This window comes from Atractosteus spatula, chromosome 7, assembly GCF_055471065.1.
Source record: "Atractosteus spatula isolate fAtrSpa1 chromosome 7, fAtrSpa1.hap1, whole genome shotgun sequence".
Classification (NCBI taxonomy): domain Eukaryota; kingdom Metazoa; phylum Chordata; class Actinopteri; order Semionotiformes; family Lepisosteidae; genus Atractosteus; species Atractosteus spatula.
In genome coordinates this window covers 42,773,280-42,795,121 of record NC_142712.1, presented here as the reverse complement: position 1 = coordinate 42,795,121, position 21,842 = coordinate 42,773,280, and the positions used below count along the sequence as shown (strand labels likewise).

The window sequence follows — 21,842 nt, the reverse complement described above, 5'->3', positions numbered from 1 at the left end:
CCAGGATAAACAATAATCAAAATAAATAAATATAACCTCCAAATGTCAAAGATATACAGAAGTGCTTGGTATAGTTTGAGATACCCGAGCATAATAAATGAGAGGCAAACAGGATAAGCAAATAATTATGAACAATAACCCAACTAGTTGGCTCCCAACATACAAGATATGCCAGTTACAAAACAGGACATCTCAAAGACCCTGGAGGCTCCAAACTGAATAGGAAGCAGAGACTAAAATGAACTCAAGAAATGAAGTTCAAGATATTCAAATTAGATGAGATTTGATTTAAATCCTATCAGACTAAAATACTTGATATATCTTGTTTGATTTTTATCCTAGAATCTCAGGTGACAAGGTGGGCTTACAACCTAGAAGGGATGCCAGATGCCAGGCTCACAGACACTGGATGTGGAGACAGCTAACCCAGCCAGCAGGACGTCAGGTGGTGTGAGGAAGCCACTGTGTGAGAGCAAGTGTAGGACCTCAGGCTCATCTTTATCACTGTGGCACCACTGTGTTATCTTTACTTAGCAGGTTAGTGTGTGGTGTGGAATCAACTTATATACCAAGATATACAGGAAAAATTAAAATTTAAACTTATTTTTTCTTTCTAAATAGTTTTTCAATCATGTTTATCAAAATGACAAGAATAAATAAAAACGAATGTGAAATGTTTTGGTGGATTTAAATACATTTTCCCCAGATTTTGTAAGAATATTTGATTAATCATAGACTATCCTTGGAAAAACTAAACAAAGACACAGGGAAGAAAGCACCTCTGTACCCCATTCTGGGAACTTGAAAGTAATAAAAAAGGACGTCAACAAACTGTTTTTCATTTTAGTCAATAATGACAATCACTCACAAAAACAATCCACAATGATGATGAAGAAAACTCAATTGCTTTGCAATGTTGAGTAAATTAAGACAAGACAAAATCACCTGTTTGACTAAAAGTTAGAAAATTAATTTTGTCACATGAGGTTCACCATTCGTACATTTACCTTCTGTCTTTGGAAGAAAATCCAAAGAGACCTTATTTACATTCTTGAAGAGCTTCAGCAAACGAGCTGGAAGTGATCACTTTTGTTCATCTTTTCCTGGTACAAACCAGTTGTGTTAAATGGACTTCATTTAAGGGGTAATAGGATCCAGGAGAGTAAAATCTTTTTGTTTATTGGTATTGGCTTTATGAGGCTTTAACGATCAAGTTTGTGATCTATATCAACACTATTTTTAGCTTTAAATTCGGTCAGTGATTTTATTCTCTAGTAGTAAGCTACAGTACCTTGTTACAGAGGATCTGTTGATAAAACAATCAAATGGATAAGATAGTGAAATCTTTTGTAGAACAAGGCTCTGACAGTCAACCATGCTTTCAGCTGGAAGAAATAGATCTGGAGTCTAGCACTGGCAATACTTCATATATGATTAACATATACTGTATATATAAGATATTGAACAAATTCAGTGACTACATTTAAGTGACTAAAAGTAAGAGTGATTTTAATATAATTTTAGCCAGCTCATACAAACACAAATATGTGATTCTATAATAGATACTTTAGTCAACCTGACATAACATATTACTAAAACAATGACTAAATCAGAACTGATGACTACAGTAAATGAACTCTGCAGAACTGTCATGGAGCCTGTCAGACATCCTACTACAACATGCAACAATACAACATGCGAGGGCTCTGATCTATCCAGCAAAGAGCGTCCTATTTCACATAGTCATTTCAGGGTCCATTTTCACATTAATCATACATATTCACAGCACCCTGGGAAACAAAGAACTGGCTCAATGTGATTTTATAGAAGGTATCATTGGAATGTGAAATACAAAAAATGTCTTTAAAGGAACCAGAAGACAACTCTAAAGAACAGCAAACAAGTGAATTGAGACAACTGGACTGATCAGAGCCCAAGACAGTGGTAAACCCTATCTTTCATATTGCCAAAGCAATGGTCAGTTCTTACAGATTCAAGACATGCAATGGATAGCAGACTAGAGCAAAACATAAACACTTTTTGCTGTTAATTGTTCCCGACAGCCAAGCAACATTGACTGAAACATACTGCTGAAAACAAAGCAGACAGTGTAGATTCAGCCTTAAAATATGTTGCCTGGTTCATTAAGGTTGCCTAAAATGATCAGATTAGATGTGAATATTCCTATTTAAACTCCAGATCTACTGTCATAACTCACCTCACTTGTTTTTATAGCACAGCTCGGAGAACCTCCACCCAGCAATGCATCCACTGACAGCCAAGATGAACTTGTTTGCCCACTGGCCCCTCTCCTGGACCTTCTGCCCCTTCTGAACCAGCCTGCTGCCCTGGACTGGGGCCTCACACTGGACTCCTGCCTGCAGATTCCAAACTGTTAAACCTTTACACCTTGGAAAAGCTCGGATCTTTCTTCTGTAAAGGGCAAGGGGCTGGGAAAGAGACAACAGGACAAGCAAAGGATACCCGTCTTATCTAAAGACAGGAAAGTGAGTAACCTCCTGTTCTCCAGCTCTCTGTTAAATCATTTGTATACAATTCTTAATATCTGCCTGTTTTGCTTTCCTGGATGCTCTTTTGAAGTATTGACAGAAAGATATGCAAATAAACAATCGTAACTCATAACTGTCTCATTTCCAAATTTTAATAATCTACAAATTTCTGAAACTCATCCCCAAATTATTTCTTTGTCCAAAACAAGTCTGAAGAAAACTTGTAAACAGTAAGCATTAGTGCAGAAGGAAGGGTCAGTGAAACAACGGTCATCATAGGTGACTTAATAGAGAAATGTATCTTGAAAGATACATTTTCAGAGTATTTAGACTGACTAAGACCCAAGTGTTTGACATGATCTCCAATGATCTCATGTGGTTGTTTTTTGTTCTTCTTTAACCACTGTTGTTATTGATACTATACTTTGTTGAATGTTTTATTGCAAATTATTGTTTTAACCAAACACGTCAGTCTGTTTAATTTATCAGCTAGATCTAACAGCCCTTTAGAATAGTACATTTGAAATCACTTCAGATTGCTCAGAACATTAATGTATTAAAAGCTCTTTTTCAACTATAATGGTAGGATCTTCCTTGTAAGATTCCATTAATAATCTCAGACAATATCAGAGTGACTGGTAGACAATGGACACTGTAGCTTGTAACTCCATGCCTTCCTCCCATTGCTACTAAACTGGACTCTGTGTGTGAATGGACAACGGATACAATCAAAACAATGATAAAACATTTCATTATTACTCTCTCAAAATATTAAGATCAGACTGCTGCAACAGAGACATAATAATATTTTGAGCACAACAACAGCAGCAACATAGTAAGTGTTGCATAGTGAAGCAGAAATAGAGTTTGAAACTCTGTGTGTGTTAAGACAAAGCAACAAGAAAATTGACCTTTTTCAACACTGTAGTCATCACCTTATTAAGCTTAATTTGAAATCTTGGGACAAAGATATTCCTGATGAAAAATATAATTTAAAAATATTCTAGGGTGACCAATATGTTGGCATAATTATTATTATTGTTGTTGTTATTATTTCTTACACTTATATAGCATTTTCAGGACACTCCACTCAAAGCTCTTTACAGGTAATGGGGATCCCCTCCACCACCACCAATGTGCAGCCCCACCTGGATGATGCGACGGCAGCCATAGTGCGCCATAACGCTCACCACACATCAGCTAACATTGGGGAGGAGAACAGAGTGATGAAGCCAGTTCATAGATGGGGATGATTAGGAGGCCAAGATTGGTAAAGGCCAATGGGAAATTTGTCCAGGACCTTGGGGTAACACCTCAACCATTTTCAAGAAGCTCCCTGGATTTTTAATGATCACAGAGAGTCAGATCGTTGGTTTTATGTCTCATCCAAACTATGGTGCCTTTTTGGTTATAGTGACAGGGACAGGGGCATTAGGACCCACATAGACCATAGGATGAGTGTCCCCTACTGGTCCCTCTAATACCTCTTCCAGCAGGAACCTTAGTTTTTTCCAGGAGGTCTCCCATCCAGGTACTGACCAGGCTCACGCTTGTTTAGCTTCAGTGGGTTGTCAGTTGTTAATTGCAGAGTGATATGTGCTGCAACTGTATGCTAATTGCAAGTGAATCATAGGGCTACTTCTGTGTTATAATTGGAAAGTATCGGAGTTTGATGATCCCATGTGACCCTGAATTGGAGACGGCAGTTAGGAAATTAATGGATTTAGTTCAATGGATTTAATTTAATTTAATTCTTTGCTATCAGAGTGAATATTCATACTTCAATTAAAGTTCTACTGTCCAAATTCACCTCCACCCATCGGCCGATCCAGCAACAGCCTGCTTCCCTGGACTGGGGCCTCACACTGGACACATGCCTGCACATCCCTGGCTGTTCCAACTTCAGCCCCTGTAAATAAGAGGTAGGAACGGAGAAAATAGGAAAGGTAAAAGAGAGCTATCTTATCAGAAGACAGGAAAGTGAGAAACGTCTTGTTCTCTGTGTGACAAAGTTTAAGTTAGTGAAGGCCTAAAAATTGTAGCACAATCATTTCCAAATGTTTATGATCCATTATTTTCGAAAATTCATCCCTGAATGATTTCCTTCTTCAAAACATGACTGAAGAGAAACATCAGAATAGTGAGCATTACTGCAGAAGGGAGTTTCTCTGAAACAGTGGTTGTGCATGAAGCATGAAGAAATAATGGTCACCACATCATAATAGAGAAAAGAGAAACTTAATACTTAAAGAAACTTAAAACTTAATAAAACTTAACTTAAAGTGAATAAGACCCAAGAGTCTGACACAATTTCACACCAATGACCAGAAAAGAAACTGATTTACAGAATAAGAATAAGAACACAGTCTACCTTAGGCAGCCCTACCAGTGATACACCTCACCCTTCAGCTACTCATACATCTCACCACACACTTCACCACTGACGGAGGTAATGCATCAACATGTTTCCTTTCAATTCATTATTGTCCTCTCAAAAAAGAAGGTCAGACTGCACTAACAGAAGCACAATAACACTTTGATCATCATCAGCAGCAACACAGGAATATCCAGTTTTGCATAGTGAGGAACAGCTGTTCTTCTGTAATTTAAATATGTGTTCTCTTGACAAGGACATTATTTGACTATGAGTCATGAAAGAAGAAATGACTGATTTTTAAACCAAATAGAAATTAGAGAGTAAAATGCAGACAAGAATCACCATTGTACTCCCATGAGAATCTTCTAAAAATATGTTAAAGGAAACAAGTCTGTTTTTTTTAATCAAAAAAAGTTCAGATCATTGTGATTTGAGAGCAGACCAGAGGAGGAATTTGAAAACTTGTTTTTCAACAAACAACATTTCAGAAATATGACAGCGGCACAGTGGTTAGTATGTGTGTCTAGCAGTGCTGTTACCCTCTGGCTACTCTGGTTTCCTCCCACAGTCCACAGTCCAATTAGAAGAAGTGGTTAGAAATGGATTGAAATATTCTTAGCAGATCAGGAGCATATTGCTGCAGTAATTTGATTGATTCATCAAAAATTTTAAAACACTGTATTCATTTAAACTTTATTATCCTGAATGAAATTAGATAACCCAAAAACCATTGCCATATTGAACCACTTCTGAATGCAGAGAAAGGAGGAGAGCACATTGCTGAATATGATCTAACAACATCTTCACCAAGCAAAGACAGTTATAAAAATTGCATTCTTTTATTTGACTTTCCCAATGCCAATAGAGTGTGACTTCCACACCTTTCTCCTTCTCGTCCCTTTCAGTTAGTAGCAGTGGAATCTCCCTCGACTCGTTCATTCCCACTTGGACAGGCTCCCTCTTTCGCCTTCTGTATCTTACCGGAGTGCCAACACAGCTGCTAGTTATTAAGAAAAAGCTTTAGAGTTAATTAGTTGATTGATAGAGTTAATCCAATGTGAAAAATGCCGAAGGGATGAATACGTTTTATAACCACTGTATGTGGAGGCTCGAGCAAAGCTGGAGCAGAGGCTTGTGTGCCGGGTGATACAAGAGCAGAAACTGCCACACAGCCCGTGGGTCAGAAGAAATAAAGGGAGAATCACATATCGAGAAACCAAATAGCGAGCCTACTGAAAAAAAAATAAAATAAAGGGAGGCTCGGGTATGGAGAAAACCCAAATAGCGAGCTTCCTGAAAAAACAGAAACTGGATATTGAGCCTCGTGAAAAAAGGAGAAACTGGGATTCAGAGCAGTCTGAGGCTGCAATCTACTGTATGTGCACAATAAAGACTGTCTAGGTCAGCAAAGAGTGCAAATAGCAGTGCTAGTGAAAATCTGGGTGCAGTGAAAAACCATCAATGTGACGCCTCGCCTTCAAATAGAAAAGTGGGAACTGGTTAATAAGCTAATTAGCACGGATCATGAAAAGGTGATTCAGTCAGTGCAGCAAAACCCTGAAAAAACGTGAGCCCTCGTGAGAATGCGACAGTTTAAGATTTTTCCTTTCTGATATTTTAGTATGATTTACCATCATCATGAAAGACACTGTACATAGAAAAATGTCTCTTTCAACACTTCGATACCAAAGATAATCCAGGAGGAGAAGGCAGACAAATCCAAAACGCTAGGCGAGATCGAGGTCAGAGGTTCGAGTATCCAAAAGCAAGAACAAGTAGTTATAAATGCGAGTGTTCAGTGAAACGGAGAAGGCTTAAGTGTGTTTGGAAGTGGAGGGTGTGTTAACAAGTGAGGCGCTCTGATTGGATGAAGGGATAGATCGGCGGCGTTTGCAGGGATTGCCTCCGGCTGGTGCTTGACTGGGGCGAGACGTTTGTGTGGAGGACTCCGATTAGCAGCCGGTGTGACAGTAACCTCGTGCTTTCCTCCCATTACTACTAAACTGGAGTCTAGCTGTGTCAATGGACAACAGACATAAGCAATTGTGGACTGTCACAGGGACAGAAGGCAGAAGAGCAGGGGATCACACCTGGGACTGAAACCTGATTGCTGGTCCCCGATGTCAGGCAGCCCTGCCAGTGATACCCCTCACCCTGCAGCAATAAATACTTCTTAGCCCACATTGCACCCCATACACCCTGAGCTCCTGAGTGTAAGAACAGGCAAAGCATTAATATGTCATTTTCTGATTTTATCAATCAACTTTATTAATTTCTTATTAATTTCAGTTTGTTGAAAAACACATTTTATTATTACCCTCCCCCAAAAAATAAAAGCAGACCACTTTAAGAGAAGCACCACAAGGATTGTTGACATCAACAGAAGCAATATAGAAATGTCCAGTGTTATGATAAAACGGGTGAACATTATGAAAAATTATGGAATTGACTTGCAAATCAAATGGAAAGATAATAAATATACCTAGGTTGCTTCCACTAGATCTGTATTACATTATATTAAAGGGGGAAATCCTCTGCTCAATGTGATACAAAAGCTATCTAGAGAATGAGTTTGAAAATATCTTTCTCAAAAGGTGGCTTTTTAAAGATATAATGACATCAAAAATGTAATTATTCAACTGAAAAAAGCAAGTACCAGATCATGATCATATTACTTCAGTAATTTGATTAATTCGTTCAAGAAACTGAAACACAGTATTTATTTAATCACATTTCACCTTTTATTACCATGAATGAGCATGTCTACCCCAAACACCACAGGCACCCATATTGAAGCACTTTCTACACTGCTGCTGGGATTGGAGCTTCAAGGCTTCCTTCACTCTTTAGCTGTCTCTCTCTACAATTTAACAGAGCTCTGGAGTCTGAGTTCTGAGGATCACAGCTCTGTTTCTGCTTTTGGCTGAGAGGCAGGTCCTGAGCATGGCGACACAACTGCTGCAGACGCTGGAGAGACAACAGGAACAGATGAATTTGTTACAGACATCGGCTCAGGAGGAAGAACAAACTCACATAGTTCAGGATAGAGCTCTCCAGTCACTAAAGGGGGAGGAGCAGTACCTGGCGTAGTGTCCCTGCAGTCCTGGTGAGTTTATACAGCATGACCAGAGGCACACAGGTGACAGAGGAGAGGACAAAGAGCCAGCCCAGGACATACGCCCAGTCTGGATACACATAGGTGTTGTTGAACTTCACGGGGGTGTGCTTGACCAGGGAGAAGATGAAGATGCCCTGAAGTAGAGAGATCAGACATCTGACTCAGCTTCACCGAAACAGCAAATAAGTATAACAATAGAAACTGCTTTATACAGGTGATGTTTAAGAAGAAGACTAAAAAAATACAATAGTAAAAGTAAAAGTAAAAGAAATTAACAAGAGCATACAGTTTTAAGCATGTTTTAAGCAGAATGTAGGGCAATCAGACATGAGTGTTGAGCTGGGATTTGAAGACAGTCAATATTTGTCTGCCTAACAGTGAATCTGAAGACCATGTTTGTCTCCTAGAGGATACACATAAGAAAGAACTGGGCCCAATTCTGTGGCATATCATAATTGACTGGAGCCATCGGGGAATCATGAGGACCAAGAAAAAGAAAATGCTGCTTGCCAGTCAGATAAGAGCATAATATCCAGTTAAAGCCAAGATAGACAAGAATGTTTGCAAGTGTTTGAGCAACACTGAATGATTTACTGTATTAAAAGCAGCACTAAGATCAAGGAACATAAGGATACTTATATCGTCTGAGTCAGACACAGTAAGTAACTCACTCACAACCCTGACAAGAGCAGTCTCAATGCTATGATTAAAGCAAACACTGGACTGAAATGGTTCAAACAAATCAGGAAATAGGAATGGTGAATTAGAAATCAGGCTGTAGTTCATCATTTTATCAGAACACAAGTCTGTTATTTTTTAATCTAGGAGTTTTGATTGAAGCAATCTTTAAGACAGTAGGTACCACACCCATGGGAAATGAACTGTTGATGACGTTGACAATTAACTGGCAGATGTCTGAGAGGCAAGCTTTCAGTAAAGTAGTAGGCATGGCATCCAGGCAACTAGTTTTTTTTGGTAGCTGTTAATAATTATTGTATGCGAGATATAGGAGGATCTGGTGGAAACTAAAGCAGCTCTGTACACTTGCAGGTGTTCATTGTAAGCCTGATTGTGAAACACTAGGCCAGAGCTTTTGCTTAAGTTCTGGAGGTGCCATTGAGTTAGTTTCAAATTGTGAAGTTCAGGTTTACATAATGGAGAGAAGCTCTTGAAAGAAACAGAGCAAGTTTAAAGGGAGGAATATTACAGTTTGTGTAAAAAGTTCAAGAAGAAGTTAAAGACACGCTCTTACAGTGCACACAGCTGGAGTGATGTAGCGCCAACAGTACCAAAACACAGCCAAAGGCCGATAGCCAATCATGTCCTCAATGTTGGCACAGAAGAGATCAGCTCCTGTATGAAATCCACAGGTGAAGATCACAGGCTCAGTAATGACACAACTACAGATGAGCAAATGTATTTTGTGGTGCAGTCTGAATACATTGAGAGTTTTGTGTATTTTATCAGCATGTGATTTATCTGTACTAAGCTATAGGAGTGAATGCTTGTAAAAGCAGTACTCAAATAAAACTCTGTTAGAATGATGGCAAAAATTGGAAGAACACAGATACTGACCAATGAAAACCCCCCACCATTAATTAGAATAAATAGAATAATAGTAATAAAGATTAACATTAACACCTACCATATACCCATCCAATACAAATAGTCTGAAATATGGCAACAAACAAGAGGCAGGCCCCATTGCAAGCATAGTAATCAACCAACTGGAAGATGTATATTCCACCCTGGAGAGACAGAGAAAATGTTGTTATTTAAATACATGTGAGGTGACAACTGTGATTTTATATTATGTACAGAGGTAGAACTCTGAATGTCTTCTCCCTGGCATGGTGCAGTGCCAACACTTACTGAAGCTTTTGTTTCTAAGTTTCTAAGTTTGCTATTCAGGCGAATCTGCTGATCCTCAATTCAAACCAGACCATTGCAGGTCTTGCTGATTGATTATCAGGCCCATCAGCCCTTCATTCCTCACCTCAGTGACCATGAGGAGCCCAAGCAGGAAGCAGACCACACAGAAGAGGAGCAGAAGGAGCTCCCGCCGGTATCCTCTCTGGAACACTGCAGGAAACAAATCCATGATGGCCGTCATCACGGTTTCAATGCCCACAAACTGCAGAGAGCAAGATAACAGAGAGCACAGACACCTGGATCACTGAGTCAACTCACTCCCAGAACACACAGTCCACAGAGCATGCAAACACAGGTTACCGCTTTAGATATAAAGTATTGTATCGACTAAGTCTCAGAGTATGGTCTCACCTCTGTGTCAATTCCCAACAGGAGGACCATGATGAAGAAACAGACAGCCCAGAGCTGAGGCAGGGGCATCATGGCCACTGCCCTCGGGTACGAGATGAACGCCAACCCAGGACCTGAACATCCAGACATGGGGAAGTCAGGGAGTGAAATCATTTCAATTATAGAAATCACAAACTAAATCTGAGAATGCACAGTTGAGTACAATTAAAATTAAGTCTTGGTCAGTGAGCAGCTATATGAATGGTTAAACCAATTGTTCCTAAGGGTAAAAGTAAAGGTTTTCACAGAACAGTCCTGTAAGATTTACATTTACAAAGCACACTCCAGTCAGAGGAGAACCAAGGAGACAGTAGATGTGGACAGACTGTGGCTCACCAGACTCAGCAACCAGCGAGATGTCCACTCCCTGCTCGTACGCCATGAAGCCCAGCACAGAGAAGATGGCAAATCCAGCCACAAAGCTGGTAGCGCTGTTCAGGAGGCACAGATAGAAGGAGTCCCTGCATGAAGAGAGACCATGGTTACAATCATTTCATCACAACCACCACCCACCCTAGTGTGGAGCCTGAGAGACACTTGCTAACAGCAGGACCTATTGGTCTAGGCTGTACTGCATGTACTGATCACAGTTTGTACTCATAGGATACCAGGTTCAGCACAAAAATCCCATGTTGTGTGAACTGTACTGCAGTAAAATGTTGGCAGCACCTACAGAATTTGTCAGTATGGAATGCTTTTTTAATGGAAGAATTAACTCAACTCCCATAGAAAATAATAAATTACAAAGGAAAGGAGTGCTTAAACAATGATTATGAAAAACGTCAGTTCATGATACTTTGCTGTCTACAGGAATTTCACTTTGATATCATTTTCCAGAGATACCTTTCCTCTTACCTGTAGAAGTTATTGTTGTATTTGTTGTAACTGCTGAGTGCTATTAGCAGTCCTACACAAACACTATAAGAGAAGAAAATCTGTGTCCCTGCATCCATCCATACCTAGGATAGACAGGAGCACAGGTTTACAAAACTGTCTGGCAACCACTTGACAGGTTAAAAGGTTAATGCAATATACTAACTACTGCTGTGTGTTAGGCACTGGTATCAAATGTTGAGAATCTGGCCAAACTGGATCAGTTGGTTACATCTTCTTGGGAACATGGTTAAACACCATGTGAAGACTGGGAAGGCTGAGAACCTGGGATTTCATCTGGTCTCATCCCTGTTCTATACATCCTTGCAGTTATTTTGTGGATTTGTGTATAAATCCTCTGGACCACAGCAGTATGACATGGGGAACCGTCATAGAGATGCATATACTGTCAGTCTTTGAGATAATGATGTTATTGGCATAATCATGGTTCCTACTTAGCATTAAACTACAGACTATGCAGACTAACAGTACAAGGCTCTGCTGTAGCCTCTGGAAATGTACTGTCAGAGGCATAGAACCAAAAATATCACAGTCTTAGTTTAATGTAGATTTTTTAAAATGAAAAACAATACATATTCACATGCTTAGAGAAGAGATTTTTGCAGTTTTGTTCCACGTTTCTCATGCTAGAGATATGCATTACACGTCGAAGGACCACCTGTGGGTCAGTGAGCCGTGTTACATCAGGGTAGAGGTAGAAGACCAGTCCATCAGCAGCTCCAGGCAGGGTGAGTCCTCTAACCAGCAGCACCACCAGCATCACATAGGGGAATGTGGCTGTGAAGTACACCACCTGAGGAGGCAGGGAAACCATTGATATATGGACGGTTAATTTCAGATCTGCAACTAATTCATAAAAATACCATATTAGGAAGTCAACCCTGTTTTTTTATACTTCAAATTGCAATCTTGAGAAAGTATCTTACAAACCTAAGATGTTATGCAGCTCAGATACACAACCCTCACCTTCCCTGAGGACCTCACTCCCTTCCAGACAGAAAAGTAACAGATGATCCAGGCCAGCAGGAGACACAGGGCCAGTTCCCATCTCAGACTGCCCACCTCATCGATTCCACCGGAGATACCCAGCACCCTCCTGCTGCAGAGATGACAATGCACATTCAATATTATTGTAAACAAAACTTGCAAGTGCCTGTAATATAACGTTAGTGATGGGTTTGCCTAACGTACTTCCAGAACTCCATTACAGCAGAGGTAGCCATTTCTGCCTCTGTCCAGTTGGAAGTGAGATTCTGCTTGTCAAACTCCACACAGGCATCTGTCAGAAGACCAACAGAATGGAAGAAGTGTGTGATCTTGTGTGGAAGAAAGCAAGTACTTGTGAGAGTGCAAAGAGAACAGGATCATAACTCTGCTAATGCACAAACATCTGAACTTTCGACTCCATTACCGGATGCCAGCTTCACTAACTCAAGTGCACTCACCCAAGGAAAAAGAGCATCTGTGAAGGCTTCATTTTCAATACACTGAGATTTGAATGGGCTGCTAGTGAACACTTATTCTCAGTACCTGTGTTCCAGGTGTTTCTGCAGCTGTCCCAGGGCAGCTCAGAACTGAAGGAGGAGAACAGGTAGAATAAGGTCCAAGCCTGGATGATGATGTAAACAGTGTTGCTGTAGATTATGATCACCACAGAACAACAGCCAATGCCTGTTGAGACAGAATCAGGATTAGACATACAATTAAAAGTTCTCAACTCAGAACTGAATTTCTATAGTAATTCCTGTCTCCTGATAGCTGATACCATTATCAGCTTAAGACATCGGTGGGCAATTTATAAAATTCTTGTTATTATCTCATATCTATTGTAATAAATTCACATATTGAAGAACATTACTTTTGGCAATGTGTGAATAATATGGTATTTGAGTATGGTATTAAATTATCTCTTTCCACACTTTATTTTTGCATTCGAAAAAATGTTGTTTGTAATTATAAACAGCTTTCTAATATAGTTTGTATAAACATTTGTAGTCTAAACATTAAAATGCACTGTTATTGTATTTGAACTAGATATGATGTTGAAACAGATTTCCCAGGAATCCTTTAAGAAATGGCTTGACATGACTGTCTGAACTGTCAGCTTCTAGCAGTCAGATGGCCTCCTGTTGTTTTAAAATATACTTATGTTCTGAGTTGCATTAGTAAGTAATTCCTTTCACTGTCTTAAAATATAGTTGTGTATGTTTTTCACAATTCTGTTGTGATGAATTTTAATCATGATTATGCAGGATAGTGTAATGCAGAGAACCCATAAAAATGAATGAAAACAAGAAGCTCACCTTCAAACAGGGGGCAGATCTTCCTCCAGCAGGTGACGCCCCCCTGGCTGGTGTACTGCCCCAGAGCCGTCTCCAGCAGGAACAGGGGGATTCCGCAGGTAAACAGTAACAGGACATAGGGGATGAGGAAGGCACCTTTTATAAAAGAGAAGTTAAATATCACAAAAGATATCATCCCAAACTGTATTAACTTTTTGCACAGTGAAACTCTTCTTTAGTCCCATGTCACCATGTAAAAAGGTTGTGGAGCTAGATAGGTCTAAATGTTTGGTGATTTATGATTACTGCCCTCACTCACCTCCCCCGTTTTTGTAGCACAGGTAGGGGAACTTCCACACATTGCCCAAACCAACAATATTTCCAGCTACAGCCAAGATGAACTCCCTCTTGTTTGCCCATTGGCCCCTCTCCTGGATCTTCTGCCCCTTCTGCTTCATCCTGCTCCCCTGGACTGGGGGCTCACACTGGGCTCCTGTCTGCAGATCCCCGGCCATCCCAGTTGCAGCCCAGTGAAATATGACTGCTTTAGAGAACAATGGATTGGGACTGAGAAAACAGGAAAGTTTCAGATACTGAGGCTCTAGCTCTAAACTGAGCAGGCTTGAAGCATATTTATAATTATTTTAGAAAAATTGATCCATGTTAGGCTTTAATGAGCCAAGAAGATTTTTACAACCAAAGGAAAAAACAGGTGTGTTTGGATCAGAAAAAATGTTTTTTACAACTCACAAGTGGCAAAACACTGAAGCGAAGCAGGTGTGAGCCTGGTCAGTACCTGCATGGGAGACCTCCTGGGAAAAACTGCTGGAAGAGGTGTTAGTGGGGCCAACAGGGGTCGCTCACCCTGCAGCTCATGTGGGTCTTAATGCCCCAGTATAGTGACGGGGACACTATACTGTAAACAAGCACCATCCTTCGGATGAGATGTAAAACTGAGGTCCTGACTCTCTGTGGTCATTAAAAATCCCAGGGCGTTTCTCGAAAAGAGTAGGGGTGTTACCCCGGTGTCCTGGCCAAATTTCCCATTGGCTTTACCAATCATTGCCTCTTAATAATCCCCATCTATGAATTGGCTTCATTACTTTGTTCAACTCCCCGCTGATAGTGTGGTGAGCGTTCTGGCGCACTATAGCTGCCATCGCATCATCCAGGTGGGGCTGCACATTGGTGGTGGTGGTGGAGGGGAGTCCCCATTACTTGTAAAGCGCTTTGAGTGGAGTGTTCAGAAAAGCGCTATACAAGTGTAAGCAATTATTATTATTACAGCTTGAGATACCCGAGTTCTTTATTCACTGGCTGAGCTTTAGTAAAAGAATAATAAATGAGAGGCAAACAGGAAAAGCAAATAATTATGAACAATAACCCAACTAGTTGGCTCCCAGAATACAAGATATGCCAGTTACAAAACAGGACATCTCAAAGGACCTGAAGGCCCCAAACTGAATGGGAAGCAGAGACTAAGATGAACTCAAGAAATGAAGTTCAAGATATTCAAATTAGATGAGATTTGATTTAAATCCTATAAGACTAAAATAATTGATATATCTGTCACGATCGCTAACCCCTCCTCTTAAGGGCGCTCCTGCCCTTCCTCGTTAGCCTCATTCCCCGCACCTGTTCCTTGTTTCTTTCCCATTTCAGTTTGCCTTTAAAAGCCAGGCGCTCACTTCACTCAAGGCTCTGCATCTGATCTCCACATTGTGCGAGCCTGGTCCTGGTTGCGCCTGTCTCCGTTATGTTTTTAGCTTCCGGCGCCTGTTCCTGTTCCCCCAGCTGGTCCCGACCCGGCACCTGTTTTTAATCTCTGGTTTTAGGATGAATTACTCGGCCATGGACCTTTGCTCTCGTTTTTTATTCTCCCTTTGGATTTCTTTGGATTGTCAGCGTCGGCCACACCTCCCCGGATCACCAGCACTGCATAGACACACTCCCCTGTTTTCATCCCCGTATTCCTGCATGACTTTTTCCCTAGTGTTTCCTCACAGTTCTGGATTGTGTCGTCCGCATATGGTCCCTAAAGAACTGATTCATTACAATATCTTGTTTGATTTTTATCCTAGAATCTCAGGTGACAAGGTGGGCTTACACCCTAGAAGGGATGCCAGATGCCAGGCTCACAGACACTGGATGTGGAGACAGCTAACCAAGCCAGCAGGACGTCAGGTGGTGTGAGGAAGCCACTGTGTGAGAGCAAGTGTAGGACCTCAGGCTCATCTTTATCACTGTGGCACCACTGTGTTTTCACACAGATCTTTACTTAGCAGGTTAGTGTGTGGTGTGGAATCAACTTATATACCAAGATATACAGGAAAAATTAAAATTTAAACTTTTTTTTTCTTTCTAACTTGTTTTTAAATCATGTTTATGAAAATGACAAGGATAAATAAAAACGAATGTGAAATGTGCAGGTCAATAAAAGCAAATGGATTTAGATACATTTTCCCCAGATTTTGTAAGAATATTTGATTAATCATAGACTATCCTAGGAAAAAATAAACAAAGACACAGGGAAGAAAGCACCTCTGTACCCCATTCTGGGAACTTGAAATTAATGATGAAAAAAGGACGTCAACAAACTGTTTTTCATTTTAGTCAGTAATGACAATCACTCACAAAAATAATCCACAATGATGATGAAGAAAACTCAATTGCTTTGCTATGTTGAGTAAATTAAGACAAGACAAAATCACCTGTTTGACTAAAAGTTAGAAAATTAATTTTGTCACATAAGGTTCACCATTCGTACTGTACATTTACCTTCTGTCTGGAAAATAGCAGTAATGGGTATCTTGGGGCTGCAAGGTGACTCTTAAGTGTGGTAATTGGGAAGTACCGTGATGAGCTGTTTGTTTTCCTTTTCTCTTTGTTTTCTATTGATCCTCACTTCCTGCCAGTCTTATCCGCACTCCAGAATCATAAACCCTTTTTGTGTGTTCATTGATGGGCACCTAGATAAACAATGAAATTCAACGCTGTACTGATTAGATTAAAAAAGCAAGAGTACCTTATGATAAAAAGAAAAACCAAAGAGACCCTGAATTTACATTCTTGAAGAGCTTCAGCAAATGTGCTGGAAGTGATCACCTTTGTTCATCTTTTCCGGGTTCAAACCAGTTGTGTTAAATGGATTTCATTTAAGGGACACTAGGATCCAGGAGAGTAAAATCTTTTTGTTTACTGGGATTGCTTTAAGGGGCTTTAAAGATCAAGTCTGTGATCTATATCAACACTATCTTTAGCTTTATATTCAATTCAATTATTGTGATTTAATTCTCTTGCAGTAAGCTATAGTACCTTGCTACTAATGGTCTGTTGATAAAATAATCAAACGGATAAGATAGCGAAATCTTTCGTAGAACTAGTCTCTGACAGTAAACCATGCTTTCAGCTGGAAGAAAGAGATCTGGAGTCTAGGACTGGCAATACTTCATATATGATGAATATAAAGTATACTGTATATATAAGATATTGGACAAATTCAGTGACTAAATTTAAGTGACTAAATGTAAGGGTGATTTTAGTATAATTTTAGTCAGCTCATACAAATACAAATATGTGATTCTATATTAGATACTTTAGTCAACATGACATAAAATATTACTAAAACAATGACTAAAACTAAACTGATGACTAAATGAACTCTGCAGAACTGTCATGGAGCCTGTCAGACATCCTACTACAACATGCAACAATACAACATGCGAGGGCTCTGATCTATCCAGCGAAGAGCGTCCTATTTCACATAGTCATTTCAGGGTCCATTTTCACATTAATCATACATATTCACAGCACCCTGGGAAACAAAGAACTGGCTCAATGTGATTTTATAGAAGGTATCATTGGAATGTGAAATACAAAAAATGTCTTTAAAGGAACCAGAAGACAACTGTAAAGAACAGCAAACAAGTAAATTGAGACAACTGGACTGATCAGAGCCCAAGACAGTGGTAAACCCTATCTTTCATATTGCCAAAGCAATGGTCAGTCCTTACAGATTCAAGACATGCAATGGATAGCAGACTAGAGCAAGACATAAACACTTTTTGCTGTTAATTGTTCCTGACAGCCAAGCAACATTGACTGAAACATACTGCTGAAAACAAAGCAGACACAGTGTAGATTCAACCTTAAAATATGTTGCCTGGTTCATTAAGGTTGCCTAAAATGATCAGATTAGATGTGAATATTCCTATTTAAACTCCAGATCTACTGTCATAACTCACCTCACTTGTTTTTATAGCACAGCTCAGAGAACCTCCACCCAGCAATGCATCCACCGACAGCCAAGATGAACCTGTTTGCCCACTGGCCCCTCTCCTGGATCTTCTGCCCCTTCTGAACCAGCCTGCTGCCCTGGACTGGGGCCTCACGCTGGACTCCTGCCTGCAGATTCCAAACTGTTCAACCTTTACACCTTGGAAAAGCTCGGATCTTTCTTCTGTAAAAGGCAAGGGGCTGGGAAAGAGACAACAGGACAAGCAAAGAATACCTGTCTTATCTAAAGACAGGAAAGTGAGTAGCCTCCTGTTCTCCAGCTCTCTGTTAAATCATTTGTATGGAATTCTTAATATCTGCCTGTTTTGCTTTCCTGGATGCTCTTTTGAAGTATTGACAGAAAGATATGCAAATAAACAATCGTAACTCGTAACTGTCTCATTTCCAAATTTTTATAATCTACAAATTTCTGAAACTCATCCCCAAATTATTTCTTTGTCCAAAACAAGTCTGAAGAAAACTTGTAAACAGTAAGCATTAGTGCAGAAGGAAGGGTCACTGAAACAACGGTCATCATAGGTGACTTAATAGAGAAATGTATCTTGAAAGATATATTTTCAGAGTATTTAGACTGATTAAGACCCAAGTGTTTGACATGATCTCAAATGATCTCATGTGGTTATTTTTCGTTCTTCTTTAACCACTGTTGTTATTGATACCATACTTTGTTGAATGTTTTATTGCAAATTATTGTTTTAACCAAACACGTCAGTCTGTTTAATTTATCAGCTAGATCTAACAGCCCTTTAGAATAGTACATTTGAAATCACTTCAGATTTCTCAGAACATTAATGTATTAAAAGCTCTTTTTCAACTATAATGGTCGGATCTTCCTTGTAAGATTCCATTATTGATCTCAGACAATATCAGAGTGACTGGTAAACAATGGACACTGTAGCTTGTAACTCCATGCCTTCCTCACATTGCTACTAAACTGGACTCTTTGTGTGTGAATGGACAACGGATACAATCAAAACAATGATAAAACATTTCATCATTACTCTCTCAAAATATTAAGATCAGACTGCTGCAACAGAGACATAATAATATTTGAGCACATCAACAGCAGCAACATAGTAAGTGTTGCATAGTGAAGCAGATATAGAGTTTGAAACTCCGTGTGTGTTAAGACAAAGCAACAAGAAAATTGACCTTTTTCAACACTGTAGTCATCACCTTATTAAGCTTAATTTGAAATCTTGGCACAAAGATATTCCTGATGAATAATATAATTTAAAAATATTCTGGGGTGACCAATATGTTGGTATCATTATTATTATTGTTGTTGTTATTATTTCTTACACTTATATAGCATTTTCAGGACACTCCACTCAAAGCTCTTTACAGGTAATGGGGATCCCCTCCACCACCACCAATGTGCAGCCCCACCTGGATGATGCGACGGCAGCCATAGTGCGCCATAACGCTCACCACACATCAGCTAACATTGGGGAGGAGATCAGAGTGATGAAGCCAGTTCATAGATGGGGATTACTAGGAGGCCAAGATTGGTAAAGGCCAACGGGAAATTTGTCCAGGACCTTGGGGTAACACCCCAACCATTTTAAAGAAGCTCCCTGGATTTTTAATGATCACAGAGAGTCAGATCGTTGGTTTTATGTCTCATCCAAAGGATGGTGCCTTTTTGGTTATAGTGACAGGGACAGGGGCATTAGGGCCCACATAGACCATAGGATGAGTGTCCCCTACTGGCCCCTCTAATACCTCTTCCAGCAGGAACCTTAGTGTTTTCCAGGAGGTCTCCCATCCAGGTACTGACCAGGCTCACGCTTGTTTAGGTTCACTGGGTTGTCAGTTGTGAATTATAGGGTGATATGTGCTGCAACTGTATGCTAATTGCAAGTGAATCATAGGGCTACTTCTGTGTTATAATTGGAAAGTATCGGAGTTTGATGATCCCATGTGACCCTGAATTGGAGACGGCAGTTAGGAAATTAATGGATTTAGTTCAATGGATTTAATTTAATTTAATTCTTTGCTATCAGAGTGAATATTCGTACTTCAATTAAAGTTCTACTGTCCAAATTCACCTCCACCCATCGGCCGATCCAGCAACAGCCTGCTTCCCTGGATTGGGGCCTCACACTGGACACATGCCTGCACCTCCCTGGCTGTTCCAACTTTAGCTCCTGTAAACAAGAGGTAGGAAAGGAGAAAGTAGGAAAAGTAAAAGAGAGCTATCTTATCAGAAGACAGGAAAGTGAGAAACGTCTTGTTCTCTGTGTGACAAAGTTTTATTAAGTTAGTGAAGGCCTAAAAATTGTAGCACAATCATTTCCAAATGTTTATGATGTATTATTTTCGAAAACTGATCCCTGAATGATTTCCTTTTCAAAACATTACTGAAGAGAAACATCAATATAGTGAGCATTACTGCAGAAGGGAGTTTTTCTGAAACAGTGGTTGTGCATGAAGCATGAAGAAATAATGGTCACCACATCATAATAGAGAAAAGAGAAACTTAATACTTAAAGAAACTTAAAACTTAATAAAACTTAACTTAAAGTGAATAAGACTCAAGAGTTTGACACAATTTCACACCGATGACCAGAAAAGAAACTGATTTACAGAATAAGAATAAGAACACAGTCTACCTCAGGCAGCCCTACCAGTGATACACTTCACCCTTCAGCTACTCATACATCTCACCACACACTTCACCACTGACGGAGGTAATGCATCAACATGTTTCCTTTCAATTCATTATTGTCCTCTCAAAAAAGAAGGTCAGACTGCACTAACAGAAGCACAATAACACTTTGATCATCATCAGCAGCAACACAGGAATATTCAGTTTTGCATAGTGAGGAACAGCTGTTCTTCTGTAATTTTAATATGTGTTCTCTTGACAAGGACATTATTTGACTATGAGTCATGAAAGAAGAAATGACTGATTTTTAAACCAAATAGAAATTAGAGAGTAAAATGCAGACAAGAATCACCATTGTACTCCCATGAGAATTTTCTAAAAATATGTTAAAGGAAACAAGTCTGTTTTTTTAAATCAAAAAAAGTTCAGATCATTGTGATTTGAGAGCAGACCAGAGGAGGAATTTGAAAACTTGTTTTTCAACAAACAACATTTCAGAAATATGACAGTGGCACAGTGGTTAGTATGTGTGTCTAGCAGTGCTGTTACCCTCTGGCTACTCTGGTTTCCTCCCACAGTCCACAGTCCAATTAGAAGAAGTGGTTAGAAATGGATTGAAATATTCTTAGCAGATCAGGAGCATATTGCTGCAGTAATTTGATTGATTCATCAAAAATTTTAAAACACTGTATTCATTTAAACTTTATTATCCTGAATGAAATTAGATAACCCAAAAACCATTGCCATATTGAACCACTTCTGAATGCAGAGAAAGGAGGAGAGCACATTGCTGAATATGATCTAACAACATCTTCACCAAGCAAAGACAGTTATAAAAATTGCATTCTTTTATTTGACTTTCCCAATGCCAATAGAGTGTTACTTCCACACCTTTCTCCTTCTCGTCCCTTTCAGTTAGTAGCAGTGGAATCTCCCTCGACTCGTTCATTCCCACTTGGACAGGCTCCCTCTTTCGCCTTCTGTATCTTACCGGAGTGCCAACACAGCTGCTAGTTATTAAGAAAAAGCTTTAGAGTTAATTAGTTGATTGATAGAGTTAATCAAATGTGAAAAATGCCGAAGGGATGAATACGTTTTATAACCACTGTATGTGGAGGCTCGAGCAAAGCTGGAGCAGAGGCTTGTGTGCCGGGTGATACAAGAGCAGAAACTGCCACACAGCCCGTGGGTCAGAAGAAATAAAGGGAGAATCACATATCGAGAAACCAAATAGCGAGCCTACTGAAAAAAAAATAAAATAAAGGGAGGCTCGGGTATGGAGAAAACCCAAATAGCGAGCTTCCTGAAAAAACAGAAACTGGATATTGAGCCTCGTGAAAAAAGGAGAAACTGGGATTCAGAGCAGTCTGAGGCTGCAATCTACTGTATGTGTACAATAAAGACTGTCTAGCTCAGCAAAGAGTGCAAATAG

General features: G+C 39.8%; 1 protein-coding gene across 1 annotated transcript; it reads right to left on the bottom strand.

Annotated features, from left to right (window-relative positions):
• Nucleotides 1–10,264: 10,264 nt before the first annotated feature.
• On the bottom strand, nt 10,265–14,018 carry LOC148831055 (sodium- and chloride-dependent GABA transporter 2-like). The gene is made up of 9 exons (XM_088920003.1): nt 13,823–14,018; nt 13,525–13,659; nt 12,752–12,892; nt 12,413–12,500; nt 12,188–12,320; nt 11,880–12,014; nt 11,183–11,286; nt 10,664–10,788; nt 10,265–10,401 (listed from the first exon to the last, which is right to left on the bottom strand). Exons 1-9 carry the CDS (start codon nt 14,016–14,018, stop codon nt 10,265–10,267), a joined length of 1,194 nt encoding a protein of 397 aa, XP_088776129.1.
• Between the last annotated feature and the right edge of the window lie 7,824 nt (nt 14,019–21,842).